This window comes from Chelonia mydas, chromosome 21, assembly GCF_015237465.2.
Source record: "Chelonia mydas isolate rCheMyd1 chromosome 21, rCheMyd1.pri.v2, whole genome shotgun sequence".
Taxonomy (NCBI): Eukaryota; Metazoa; Chordata; order Testudines; family Cheloniidae; genus Chelonia; species Chelonia mydas.
In genome coordinates this window covers 4,677,752-4,691,119 of record NC_051261.2, presented here as the reverse complement: position 1 = coordinate 4,691,119, position 13,368 = coordinate 4,677,752, and the positions used below count along the sequence as shown (strand labels likewise).

General features: G+C 46.0%; 1 protein-coding gene across 4 annotated transcripts in view; it reads right to left on the bottom strand.

The window, feature by feature from the left end:
* PLXNA2 (plexin A2) overlaps positions 1 to 13,368 on the bottom strand; it is a 457,364-nt gene that overhangs the window by 53,230 nt on the left and 390,766 nt on the right. For all 4 annotated transcript variants that reach the window (XM_043533410.1, XM_007059575.4, XM_043533409.1 and 1 more), the window contains 3 exons: positions 9,300 to 9,436; positions 4,589 to 4,756; positions 1,520 to 1,613 (listed from right to left, as the gene is read on the bottom strand). In XM_043533410.1, coding sequence (XP_043389345.1) covers positions 1,520 to 1,613; positions 4,589 to 4,756; positions 9,300 to 9,436 — 399 coding nt within the window. The remainder of the gene's footprint in view (positions 1 to 1,519; positions 1,614 to 4,588; positions 4,757 to 9,299; positions 9,437 to 13,368) is intronic.

Genomic DNA, 13,368 nt, shown 5'->3' with positions numbered 1-13,368 from the left:
CCCATGGCTGCTGGGAGGAAGAAGGGCTCTCAGGCTAGGGTACGGGGATCCTGAGAGCATGGAAAAACCAAGGGCCATTTCAAAAAGAAAATGAATTTGCAAGGCCCAGGGGAGGGATTAGACATTGACCTTGAGGAGATGACCTAATAGGGCTCTTCCATGTCTAGCTTCTGAGACTTCCTGGCAGTTCTGTGCTGGCCCCAGGCAGCCCCTGTACCGTACAGCCACCCCTGGGTCACTGCAGAAGTCATTTCTCATTGTCTGCATGTCAACCTCACTCTGTATACTCAGCGCCCTCCCCTGCTGTTGGTTTGTGTGTGTATCGGATGATATATAGCTGGGCCTCACAATGACACAAGCGCCATGCGCCTCAACGATTCCCGACTCCCTGCTGCTTCCCGTCACCGTGGGCCTCCGCGGCTTGAAATACTAACTCCTCCTCAGCAGTCTCACCAACAATGCCCATTTGGAGCCGATCCACCTTGCTCCTCGTAGGGCCACTCAGTAGCACGGGGCTGAAGTCACCCACTGCAGAACTCCCAGGCCCTTTGCTGACCTAGGGAGTAAGTAGTCAGGTGCAAAAGAATCCAAGCCCGGCCATGAAAGACCGTTTCCTCTCTTCTGGAGTGGCTGCCTAGGGCCCACAGGGTCTGCGCTGGGGGTGTGGCTGCGGCAGCATGCCGGGTTTCATGCATTCAGCCAGCCTGCTTGCCAGATGGGGAACTCAACTCAAAGGTTAAGTCAGTGCTAGCACCTGGGGTCCCCAGCTGGTAAACACAACAAACACTGGAGGGTAAAGTTGATCTGAGCCCAGTCTCCCGCCCTTAATGACAGACGAAAGGCCATATCAATTAATAACCTGTCCTGACCACTCTCTTTATTACAGCAGCACTGGGACAAAGGCTCCATCAGCACTTTCGCTTTACAGTGCACTATCTCAGGCATTTCTGCCTTCCCTGTGCAAATGAGTTCATCACTCAGATGCCCCGGTATATAGTATCTTAATCTCTGATCAAAGCTCCTTTTAGAAATCCAGTTAAACAAAACAAGCAAACAATTCAGCTGGGACAGTTATAAATGGCAGAAGCTTGAAAACACCTAAGAGGCCTTTCTGAGTTTGAGCTGCTTATATTTAATTAGAAAATTAGATTTGATGAGCGTTAACCAATAAGAGTCTTCCTGTTACCAAGCATTTATATAGTGCTGCCAGTGTACATGGTGTTTCTCAAAAATGGAGGGTGGATTTGATTAATTTTGGGTGGTTCTGAAAAGAATTCACAAAAAGCTATATAAAAACGTCAAACGCACACACGCTCCAGGATGCAGCAGCTGTGCCACTGGGTGTGTCGGAACAGGAAACACCTGGACTGCTGAGCAGGCCTGACTGGTCGAGGCAGAATGCACCTGTGCCACTGTCCAGCCTATTAACACCTCACTGCTTTCAACAGGTAAAGGAGGGGCTGCTTATCTCAAGAGGGCTCAGGGGGAAGCCAGCTGCACTTCGATGACAGCTACTTACATTGACAGACTCCTTGCCATTGTACTTCACACGGATCCTTGGCTCCTGAATCACATCCAGGTCGGACCCTGTGACGGTCAGCGGCGTGTGTCCGCTATAGAGAAGCAGTGAACACCACATTAATGGAGTTTGGCAGGGAGAGCTGCAGCCGCGTCTAGCGACTGTGCTCCAGCAACACAGAGGCTTGTTGATCTCAGAAAGATGTTTTCTGTGGACTCGACAGGAACTAGGTGACACCGTGGATTAATACACTATTGCGGAGTCTCTGGGGAGGGATGTCTCTCAAGTTAATTGGATTTTCTGGTCTCGGCTGTCCCCCAGTGGAGAGTCACCTCCTACATAATACTTTAAGGGCTCGGCACAAACAAAAGCAGCAGGATGAAAAAATAAACAATCGGGACCAAATAAATAAGGACAATAGATTATTCACAGTGTTTTAACGATTTATACAGTGAGTCTTTTAAGTAACAGGGTGCTGCATGATGAATGGTATGGGCTATGAAGGGATGGTTATTTCTCCCGCTTCCAGATCGCAAGTTGGGCACAGCACAGACACCACACACCACATGTAGCAGAGGTTTGGCAGGACAGGGATGACAAATAACCTGTCTGGTTAGCCACATGGGAATGTAGGGAAGCAGAATATAATGAGCCAGGTTAGAATATGGCCACGATTCTGGTGTGAATACCGCCAAACTTTTGAAAAAAGCACCATGGGATCTTTTATTCTTTGGTTTTGCTTCTGCTTTATTTGCTGGACAGCATCTTCAGTAGCCCACCGCCCCTACCTTTCGAAAGGAAATACCAGCTATGTCTCTTAGCATCTCTACCAGTGATTCATATGAGCCCACAAAACCCCTCCCACTCAAGATACCAACTCATCCTTGATTTCAGGCTGCAGGGAGGACATCACTTTTAACCTGCCTTGGTCTTTTCTCAGAGGAGACACTTATTTCTCCCACTGGCAATTTTTAAAAAAAATTACTGAATGTGAAATTAATGAGCCTGTTTCATCCTTTGTGCAGATTCATGGAGTTACACCAGGGATAATTTTGGCCTAGCTTTTTAAGACTTCACACGTCAGAGTGATGCTGCAGCGCCTGCCATTCTGTCCCTAGCAGTGAATCTTGGATAAACGGTGCATTTCGATTAGCATCAGCTTTTTTTTTTTTTTTGGTTGCTGCTGTTTTTTGTTTCATTCCAGACTCTCCAGAGCTACAAGAAGGAGACTTTAATGAGCAATTGTGCACTTTGTCAGCAGATGGGAGTGATCTTGGGGCTTTATTTGCTCTTCCAGAATCTCTGCACAGATTGAGACGGCTGTAATTGCCTTGGTAATTACAACTGGTTTAATAACTCTGGACCTGATTCTCTACCTCAGGAAATGTGGATGTTGTAGATGTTTGGCAATTACTGATTCAGGATCCTGCATGGGAGACATGCTATTCAAATAGGTTCTCTTTTGCCCTTACCTGGTATATCCTGAGAGATGAGACCGAAGGCATGTCTACATTGCAATGTAAGCCCAGGGTTCAAACTCAGGCTCAAGCCTAACCCCCCTTCCATTTACACACAAAATCGTGCTAACCCAGGGATTGGACCCTGGGTCCCTGGGCCCCAAGGGGATGGAGGGTCTGAACCTGAGTCCAGCTGGGACCCAGGGTTCAAGCTTGTTGCTTTGGAGTGTAGATGCAGGCCCACTGAACTCATGCTATGGGAGTCCACTAAAAATATCCCATAGGCTGACTTTCTCTGTCCTCTGGACAGTCAAGTTTGGTGGACAGTCAAGTTTTCCCACACTGAGCCACAAAGGGCTGGAGCATCCACGCTTTGGGAAGGAGCTAGGAAGTCTGGATATGGGTGGTTGGACTCAGGCACGCAAATTGCAGCTGGAGATGCTGGTGCCCCAGGTTTGGACCCAGGGTTCAACAGTTCCTAACCTGGGGTTACAAATGAGTGTAGATGCTCAAGCCCTAGGTTAACAAACCCAGCGTCTGCTAACTTGAGTACTACTAACACTGGACTTACAATGCAGTGTAGACATACCCTGAGGTACTTTAAAAAGGGTTTTCTGAGCCTCTGCAGCCACCATACAAGGATGCAGCTTCTAGACCTCACCCTGAAGCTGAATATCTCTAACATCCAGTGACTTTCAAGAGAGGGGAGGGTGTTCAGCTCCTTGCAGGATCAAGCCCTAAATAGCAATGTCTTCAATATTTACACAGGTGAACTAACCCCTGGGTCACCTGACACCAGCTGCACGTTGACAAAGGCAGCCAAACAAGCAAAGAGAATTCAAAAAGTATTCTCCCCAGGGGAGCAGGTTCTAGGATTCTGAGCTCTGAACCATGTTTTCTTGCAGGTGGGGGACCAGGAAGGAGCATAATAATTTTTAAAGTTAAAGTTAGTGTGGATCCCATGGCATGAGAGTTTCCAGTATGATTCCTAACATAGATGGAGGGCAAAGCAGGTCAGATGAAGGACCAAATGCCAACAGCTGCCTAAAATGCAATCAGAGCGGGTTTGCAAAAGATAAGTTTCCTCCCCTTTATGTTGGTTTTTTTTTTTTTTGCTGTACATTAGCACATCTGAATGCAGGTAAGCACAAGAGATGGATCCCAACTAGAACACTGGATCACAGCTTGCTCAGATTATGGGGTAAATTTGGCTTAGAGGATCACCTCCATTTTTGCAAACTTATCCAAACAGTTGAAATCTGCAGCAATGGGCTGGCAACTGCATGGGTGTGTGTTTGGGGTGGGGGTATGGGGGAGGGTGGGGTGGTCCTTCTCTACACTTCCTGCTTCCAGGTGAACCAAGAACCTGGTTGGAAAGGCCTCCTGCCTGGTATTTCAATACTGCCTGCCTCTGGGTGGAATATGGGGAAGAGGGAATGAAAAAGAATGGACTCCCTTTGAGACCGGGGTGAAGGCCTAGACCAGTTCCCATAGAATCCAACCAGCTTGCGCGTCTCTAGTTCTATTATATCTGGTGAGTTAGCTTCTGTGCCCTGCATTCACTCCCACTGGGGAAGGAGATGTGATAGAAGCTGTAAGAGACTCTTGTTACCTGGCTATGCTCCACTCGGGTTCGATGCGCTGCACTCTGGGGTCATCAATGTATTCAAATTCCAGAGTGCTCTCTAACTGCGCCCGGTCCACACTCACAGAGACATGGATGGGGCCCAGGCCATGTGCTGACGGAGCAGAGACACATACAATCTCATTCATGGATCTCCTGTGAAAAAGAGAAACAGAAGAGCGGGTTAGCCAGAGAGTATCTGTGCTACAGGAACGGGAACCCTCTTACGTTTCCATAGTGCCGCTCCTCCAAGGGAAGGCTCTACATCCACTGCAATCTCGACTCCTACCACAAATGCAGCTGTTTCTGGGCTGGGATGTGGCAGCTGTTAATAGCCCAATAGCAATGCTGCCCACCAATTTAGGACAGGAAGCGAATAATGTGCTTTCCAAGTGGAAACTTGTAGGGAGTCAGGTGCTCTTGACACTGAGAATTCATTAACATCACAGAGGAGCAATGAGGGATCCATGCAAGAGGAGACCCATCCTGCCTATCCAAAGAGAAAGTCAGACTCCCTGAAATTACTCTGTGTGCCAAGCAGCAGCCTCTCACATCCTTCTGTGAACCTGCTGCCTTCTGCGGGCGTGTGAAAGCAGATGGCTGTTTTCCAAGTGAGATTTGTATGCTTATTCAAAAGCCAAATTCTTTTCCCCCCATGGCACACATGGACCTTGAAAAGCAGCCCGTCTCAACCTGAGAAGGGCCAGGCAGAACTAGAACATATCACTACTCTCTTTGCAGCTTTGTTTTCCTGTCCCCCTTGTCGAACAGGGAATGAACCTCAGGACCTGATGCCTGGTGGTTGGACAGACCAGACCATCTGCTTCTCTAAGCGCCCCAAAGAACTGCTACGTGGGCTGCTTAACAACATGCTTAAACAACAGAAAGGGATCAGTTAGTGGTTACAGCAGGGGAATGAGAGCCAGGACACCTTGAGTTCGTCTCTCAACTCTGCTACTGATTCACTCTGACACCTTGGGCAAGTCACTTACCATCTCTGTGTCTTGATTAGTTCATTTCTGAGACGGGTCTAATAACACTTGTGCAGTTCATAAGTGTATTGTGAAGTTAGTGTTGGCATGAAAGGTGCCAGACTGACAGCCCTGGAGATCGAGCCCTATATTTATCCACAGATGGCATTGGCAGTGGTAAGACAACTCTGACTTGGAAAGTGGAGAGGACAAGGCAGGCTCCATGGGCCATTTCGTCCTGGGCCTGACTGCTGGGAATGGCAACAAGGGAAAGGAGACCCTTAGTGCCAATCACAACAGAGCTCCTTGAAAAAAGACTTTAAATCATTTGGATTACGTTTGGTTTGGAACCTTTGCTGACTTGACTAAACTGCTGTTCTCGCCTTGTCTCCCACTGTCTTGTCCATCTTCCTTTTAACCCTTTCCTCCCACATCTCCTCACTCTTCCAACTCGATCTAATTTAACAGAGGATACGTTCTTTATTGGCGGGGACTTGCAGGGCCTGTGCGGGGAGGGCTGGGCAAGAGCAATAATTCTTTGCCAACCGTTGTTGCGACAACTTGATTCCATGAAAAGGAGCCCTCTTTTCATTCCTTTCCTGCACTCGCCTCTCGAACGCTGGGAATGGCACCCCCAATAGTCACACAGCCAGCATTGCTCAGAAAGAGCTCACTGCACTTTCAGCTGCCTTTTATCTCCGGCATCCCCACATCCCAGTGGCCTGGCATTGGTGCTGACGCTCTAGTCTGCCGGAGATCAGAATTCACAGGGCCCTGCTTAGCCCTTCCATGAGATTTGAAGTGACGCATCATTGCTGGCAGAGTCACTCTGAGCTCCCTGTGATCAGTTAATTAGCTTTCTGTTCTATTATTATGTCGTCATGGTGAATCTACCCACTCTTCCAAGAGACGGGAGAATGGCGGAAGCCGTAATTAGACGGAATCTCATTAGAAACTGCTTCATCTAATCAGGCTCTGCCTCACCTCTACAACAATTCGAGTTCATTGCCACAAAGCAGGCCAAGGACAATACGGACCACAGTGTGCCAGAGCATGGCAAAACGGTGTAATTTATATACTGCTGTTTGCGGTGTTTAAGTTGCTGCTTGTCTGGTGTAATTAGAACATGCAGATAATTTAAAGCATGGCAGGATTTTGCAGGTCAGAATCTGAAGGTGGCCTGAAAATAATCATATATTTAAGGGATTAGAGTATGAGGCTAATTCTGCCCTTGAATGCACACATGCCAGTTCCTCTGATTTCAAATGCAGCGTGGCAGAGGAACTGATGATAAATGATAATGTTTGGCCCTTAAGGAGTAGCTCACTTGCACAGGATGATCTCAAAGTGTTTTATACCCCATGAAGTGTGGCGCTCTAGATAAGCAATAGCGTTATCCATTATAGAGATGGGGAAATTGAGGCACAGAGAAGGTGACTCTCCCAAGGTCAGGACGAATCAGCAGAACTGGGAACAGATGCCAACGGTCTTGATACAAAGCTCCATTCTAAACATTCAGCCACAATCTACCTGATACGTGGTATCCAACATGGAAAGAGGTGGGTTATTGGACTATACTGCCCCTTGCTCTAATCTGGCCTGGCAGGAAGTAGGATATTGGATTAGAGTTTATACCTAAACTCTATGGGGCAGGGACTGTTCCTTCCTATGTGTGATTGCCCAATGGGGCCCTGACCCTGACCAACAGTGAGGACCAATGGTCCCTGTGTGCATAGTTGTTAGCTGAATTGACTCTTAGCAGACTGGCTGGTAGTCTACAGCGCCAGCCTCAGCTCAGGGCTATGTAAATGCTGCCACCCATCATGGGCCCTACAGGAGGACATCCCCCACCCCCCACAAAACTTGCCAGGGCTCTGCCCAAGCAGAGAGGAACCAGAAGAGAGAATCAATGGCAGAAAAGAATGAATTAAAATAGGCAGCAGAAATAATCACCGGCTTGGAGCAGGCTCCATTTTCCTTTTTATCTGTTCCAGAGACATAAATGGGACCTTTTTGGGAAGAGCTGAGGAAGGTCATTAAATCCCCTCTTATTAACATGGTGTTTCTAAACCATCCCTTCCCAGTTCAACCATAAAGTGGGAACACAGACTCGGTTTTATCTTTTCCAAGGCTGAAGGGAGCAGTAATTACAGATATACAGCACTCTCATTGGCCTCCATAATATATCCTGGGACTAGATGGTATTACAGAATGTACTAGGAGGCTGAGGGGGAAGCGCAAGTCTGGGTGCCTCCTCTTACCACATGCCTACCAATTCCAGCTGCACTCCAACTGGATTTGCAATTGGCAGTAGATCTAGGAGTCAGACTGGGCCACAATGGTAGTCAGGACTCCTGGGTTCCAATAATTCCCTCTGGTAGCTAGGCTAACCTACTTAGTTCTCTGATTAAGTTTCCCTCTGTAAAAGAAGGATTATTCTTTCCTCCCTTTCACTGGGAGTTGTGATGGTTAATTCAGAAATGTGCATAAAGTGCTCTGAGGTCCTCAGATTAAAAGGGATGAGATGGATACAGAATGATCATTGTTAACATTCCAATATGCACACATCCTTAGCTGAGATCCTCTCCATCTTCCAGCAGAGGACTCACACCTCCACAGTCTTCATATACCTCATCTATTCCCCCTGAGAGGCTTCATCCAGGACTTGAGCCCAGCATCTCCTCACCTGTTGCCCAGCTGGGTTCAGGTTTCAGGCCATTATAGAGGCCTACAGGCTCCAAGGGAAGTTCCACCCCTGAAGTTATTAAATGTCCAGCATTTAAGTGGAGGGGAAAGGTTCCCAGAGACTGGCAAAAACCATCTCAGCAGCTGGCAGCCTCCGCCCAGAGCACAAGGGGGCAGAATCAGACAGTCCCTTGCTCTCATGTGTCTCAACATTTTATAATGATATATCCCTGATTCTCCCATCCACTGTCCCTGAAGGGGCAATGGTCTGGAACAGGGACTAAACACAAACGCTGTACATGAGCTGCCAGGTGCATACAGGATTACTGCATAAGACTCCCCTAGGCTCCCTCAGTGGGAGCAGAAGGGAGACATCCCCACTGCCCTGGAGGACCCTCTAAGTGGATGAGCTCCTTCATCAAGTGGCATTTGTGGGCAGTTGGCCTGATTTCATGACCCCAAACAGAACATTTTCCTGAAAGAGCAGATTCTTCCTGTGTCCCCCCTCTCACCCTGTAATCTTACACACCCTGGGCGGAATATTCAAACGCACTCAGCGTTGGCCTGACTCTTCTCCCAGTGGGGTTAGTCAGGCTAATGCTGAGCACTTCTGAAATCCCACCTGTGCTGTACAAGAGATATGAAGAGCGTGTCCTGTTCCAGTGCATATATATTCCATGTACACTATGCAGTCACGTATGCATGGCCTGCTGTTGTCGTATGGAACGTATAGTATGTTTGGGCGGGATTACAGCTGCTCAGGACGGACTGGCCTGAGAACTATTAAAAGGGATTCTACAATTGCTGTGATGTTTATTTGGAATTTTTGGAGGGGACATCATTTTAATATGCAAATCACGGAACGGGATAAAATTAATATACACAGAATCAACTAATTGCAATGGCAGATTCAACCGCTCTCACAGACAAGATGACATAATGGGATTAATGTGAGGACGGGAGTTTGCAGCTGGAATAGTTTAAAAGCTGCACTCGGGTGGGGTGAAGGGATCACAATACAGACGCACTCTGCCCCTTCTTACCCATAGAATTCGCAGGTCTGGTTTCCCAGGAACACAGACACGCTGCTGCCGGCACCCAGGTAGTGGCCACTTATGGTCACCATGGTCCCTCCAGACTCCGGGCCGCGGCTAGGGCTCAGGGAGCTCACCGCTGGATTCTTGAGAAGGAAAGGAAAGAAAAGAAGGTCACTGTTTTTGTCTGCTGGGATCAAGCCAGGATCAGAGCACGCCTGAGGGAATACTGAGACACAGCAGAGAGTCTCCTTATTCTCAGTTCATAGGCCTGGTGCCACAGCTGCCCTGAGCAGCTGGGAGTAGCATATGTGGGGAAACTCACCTCAGCATCCACAACCCAATTCAGCTGCCAAATTCTAACAAGTCTCAACTGAGCATGTCCAAACTAGGATTTTTTTTTACCGAAAGCTTATATCTCAGCTAAATATGGGTGTTCTTCCCCACAGGGAAACAGCAAAAGGCAAACGCTTAACAGGGCAAACTTCCTGCCAAAGTCTTTACTCCAGTTGGTTAGAGTTTGGCAAAGTTATAATCAACAGAAAACAGGGTCTTATAATGGGAAGTGTTGGGCAACCTTAACTATATATGACACTATCAGCTCTGCCCATAATACACACAAACCAATATCAAGAATATTGTGGTTGGAGGGTCTATCTTCCATCAGTGACAGAAGGAGTTATCTGGGCATCCCTGGGAGTTTACAGTCCTGTATCCTCTTTGACATCACATCAGTGTTTCTATTGTAACAATGCCAGTTTTTATACTGCTTGCATCAGCAATGGCTACTTATTCCTTTTAAGAGAATCTGCAGAAAGCAGATACTTTTTTGTTTTCAATGAGTGGATATAACCACATTTTTTCACTATTGCTTCCACATTACCACTTTATGACTCATCTGCAAACTGGCAGCATCCCATCTGCATTCTGTGGGTACTACCTGCTTCATAGTACAGAGTCCACACATTGGATTGGTGCTGTTTTTCCCCATTGCTTTCAAACCTCAGCATATGCTTACAGGTATCAAAGGAACTGCTAGACTGGATTAGACCAGTAGTCCATCTAGGGCAGTATTGTGGCTCTGAAAATGGCTGGTAGTAGATGGTCCATAGGGAAGCACAGGGAACCTCAGAATGGACAAATATGGAATAACCTGCCAAGAAGGGAAGACTCCTCCTCAAACAATTAATGGTTGGCTTATCTCTCTGACCCAATTTTTATCTTCTCTAATGACACCACCAATACAATATGGATTTGAACATTAAAAACAACATGATGTTTATCACTGGATTATAAATCTGAACCTCGGATACAGCAAAGAGACGCAATTCAGAACTGAATGGACATGCCAGCAGTTAAGCAATTGTTTAAATTTCCAACTTCAGAGTGGCTTTCGGTTAAACTTTCCTGGACAGTCCCAGAACTTAACCGAGCTGAAGCTTGACTGGCAAATTGATAGGGACCTGTAAGGATCCACAGTTCCATGCTGATATCAAGATCAACCTCCTAGAACAGTACAGTAATAGTAGAATTAATTTGTCACTGGCTGATAAGAATTTTAATTATTGTAATTTGGGAATTATTACTTCTAGATAAAGTAAGCACTTTGTGTTGAATTCGTTCTGTTAAGCTTTTTAAGCACTACCATAAAACCATCTTTATTTTACTTTCTGCAATTTCTCTGTTTTTATCTTTAAAATTCTCTTGATTAATAAAGCTTAAATTTAAGAACTCCTGAGTGGGTGTACTTTAGCTATACAACCCCAAATTCACAAAAAATTACTTATCCGGTGTGTGCTTTATATTCTAATTGCTGTAATGTTTTCTCATTGTGGTCACTCTTCTACATATATAAACCCTTTATGAATCCTACCAAGTGCCTGGGACCAGTAAATTGTGGCAAGGAGTTCCAGGGGCTAGCTGTGCATTATGTTAAAAAAAAATCCCTGTATCAGTTTTAAATGTGTCACCTTTTAATTGTATTGGGTGTTGCCTTGTTCAAGCATTACAAGACAGGGTAAAAGGTGTCTGAAAATTCAGGAAGCTTCCAAGAGGTAGCACCCTGAACAGAGTGTAGGTTCTACCCCCAAAGGTCATTCTCTTAAACAAGTGAAAGGGGGAAGAGCAGGTGCTAGGAACATTAAAAAAAAAAATCCTATAACCTCCCCCTGGCCAAAATGCCAGGGCTGGGATTAGGCAACCAAATCGGATTTCCCCACTTCTATCTTGTACGATTCTATGTAAATTATGGGAGATTTACAGATAGGCTCCACCTCTCCAGGTAGAATGGGTGTCACAAAGATGACAGCATAGATCCTGAAGTGTATCAGTCCCCTAATGAGCTCACTAAGACATGAACCCTTTCAGAGTCAGAACAGAACTCTGTTTTAAGGTGCCAATCAATTTTATTACTGTATTTAATGGAGCTTGTGGCTGTGCTATGGGGTGGAAAAAGAACCCCAAATAACAAAAAGAAATTATGTACTTGAAGGTTTTGATGCCTGAGAAAAAGAAATGATAATAAAGGAAGTGCTGAAAAAAATGGACAATGCAAGGAGCAATAATGCTCAGCATATGTTTAATAGGTTGCTGCAAGGTATTACTCCAAGATTAATCTTTGCAATTACTTTCAGCTGAGCCCTGGTTATTATTTAACACAAACCATGAGAGAGTTCCTTTTGCATGGCTAGGGAATTTTCCTTTAAAAACTGGCAATCTGAGAAAGACCAATAAGATGCCCATTGCCTGTTACACTGGAAACTGGAATATTCAGGATAACCCAAGGAACTGCCCAGGAGCAGGGATCTGCATGGCTAAGGGGTCTGGGAAAGGGATTCAGGGCTTTTCACTTCGAGGCTGCCAGATCATCCAACCCAGGGCCCTAATACAGAATACTATCTGGTAGTTGTTAGTGGTCTGTGGGAAGGGTGTCAGCTCTATTCCCAGTGGGCTGGTGTCTACATCACAGCAACTACTGCCACACCTGGCAATAAGCGAGACCTGTTGCTGGCAGTCACGGGAGAGACACCAAGGACTCAGTGGGCAATGGAGACTGAACTTCCCTCTCAGCCCTAGAGCTTGGGCCTCTAAGTTGAGCCACACTGTTGGGAAAGGTTATGTTGGTGCATCTCATGTTACAAGTGCCCTGTGCATATACAGTAGGCTTAGTTGACCAGAGCTGAGAGCTTGGCTCCCTTCATTAGCAATGTATTCATACAAAATGTAATTGGGTAATGGGCAAACGTGTTTAAAGCCAGTCTTTATTCAGTAAAGGGCTTAAGCACAGGGTTAGATTTTAACATATGCTTAAGTGCTTGGCTGAACTGGAGCCTTGAATTCAAGTTTCCCTGCCCATAAAATGGAGGATTTTAAAATGTGCTTCTTTTGATAGCATGGAACCCTGATTTTATCATCACAACACTAAAGAAACCTCTTGTGTTTTTAAAGTTTGTAAACATGGAATGATGAGTTTTAATTAAAATTTGTAAAGTGCTTTAAGACTCTCAGGTAACTGGTGCTACAGGAATGGAGCGGACTGCCTTCCTCCTCATTGCCTTCTCTGGTTACACTGATGTTCAGACTCTCTCCTTCAGCAGACTGGTGACACATTAATATTTTGCACCAGTGCAACATCGTTGAATAAATAAAATCCCAGGGCAATGTGGTGCTCACAACACTGAGAGATGGCAGGAGCTGGCCTCATTTATTTATCAATTAGTTTACAAATTGTGGACAATTGGTAAGTGCTAGCGTTTCACTGCATGCACAGATTCCACTCAGCATAAAATCAATGTGGTTGGATAAAGTGCCCTGTGAAGGCAAAAATGGAGATACAAAAAACCCCAGGTGTGTCTCGCAAGTTTATGAATCAAAAGGCTACTAATTAAATAAAGGAAAGACGCGACAATCACTCAACAAACGGAAATCCACTACCCCTAAGAGTAGCTCTTGATTAAGTGCATGGATGGAATCGACACTGAATTAACATCCTTAGAGGAAGTCATTCGATATCGGGATGCAGAATTACTCCATTCCCAAGGTAGGTTGCAGGAGAAATTTAAATATGTAGAGACAGACA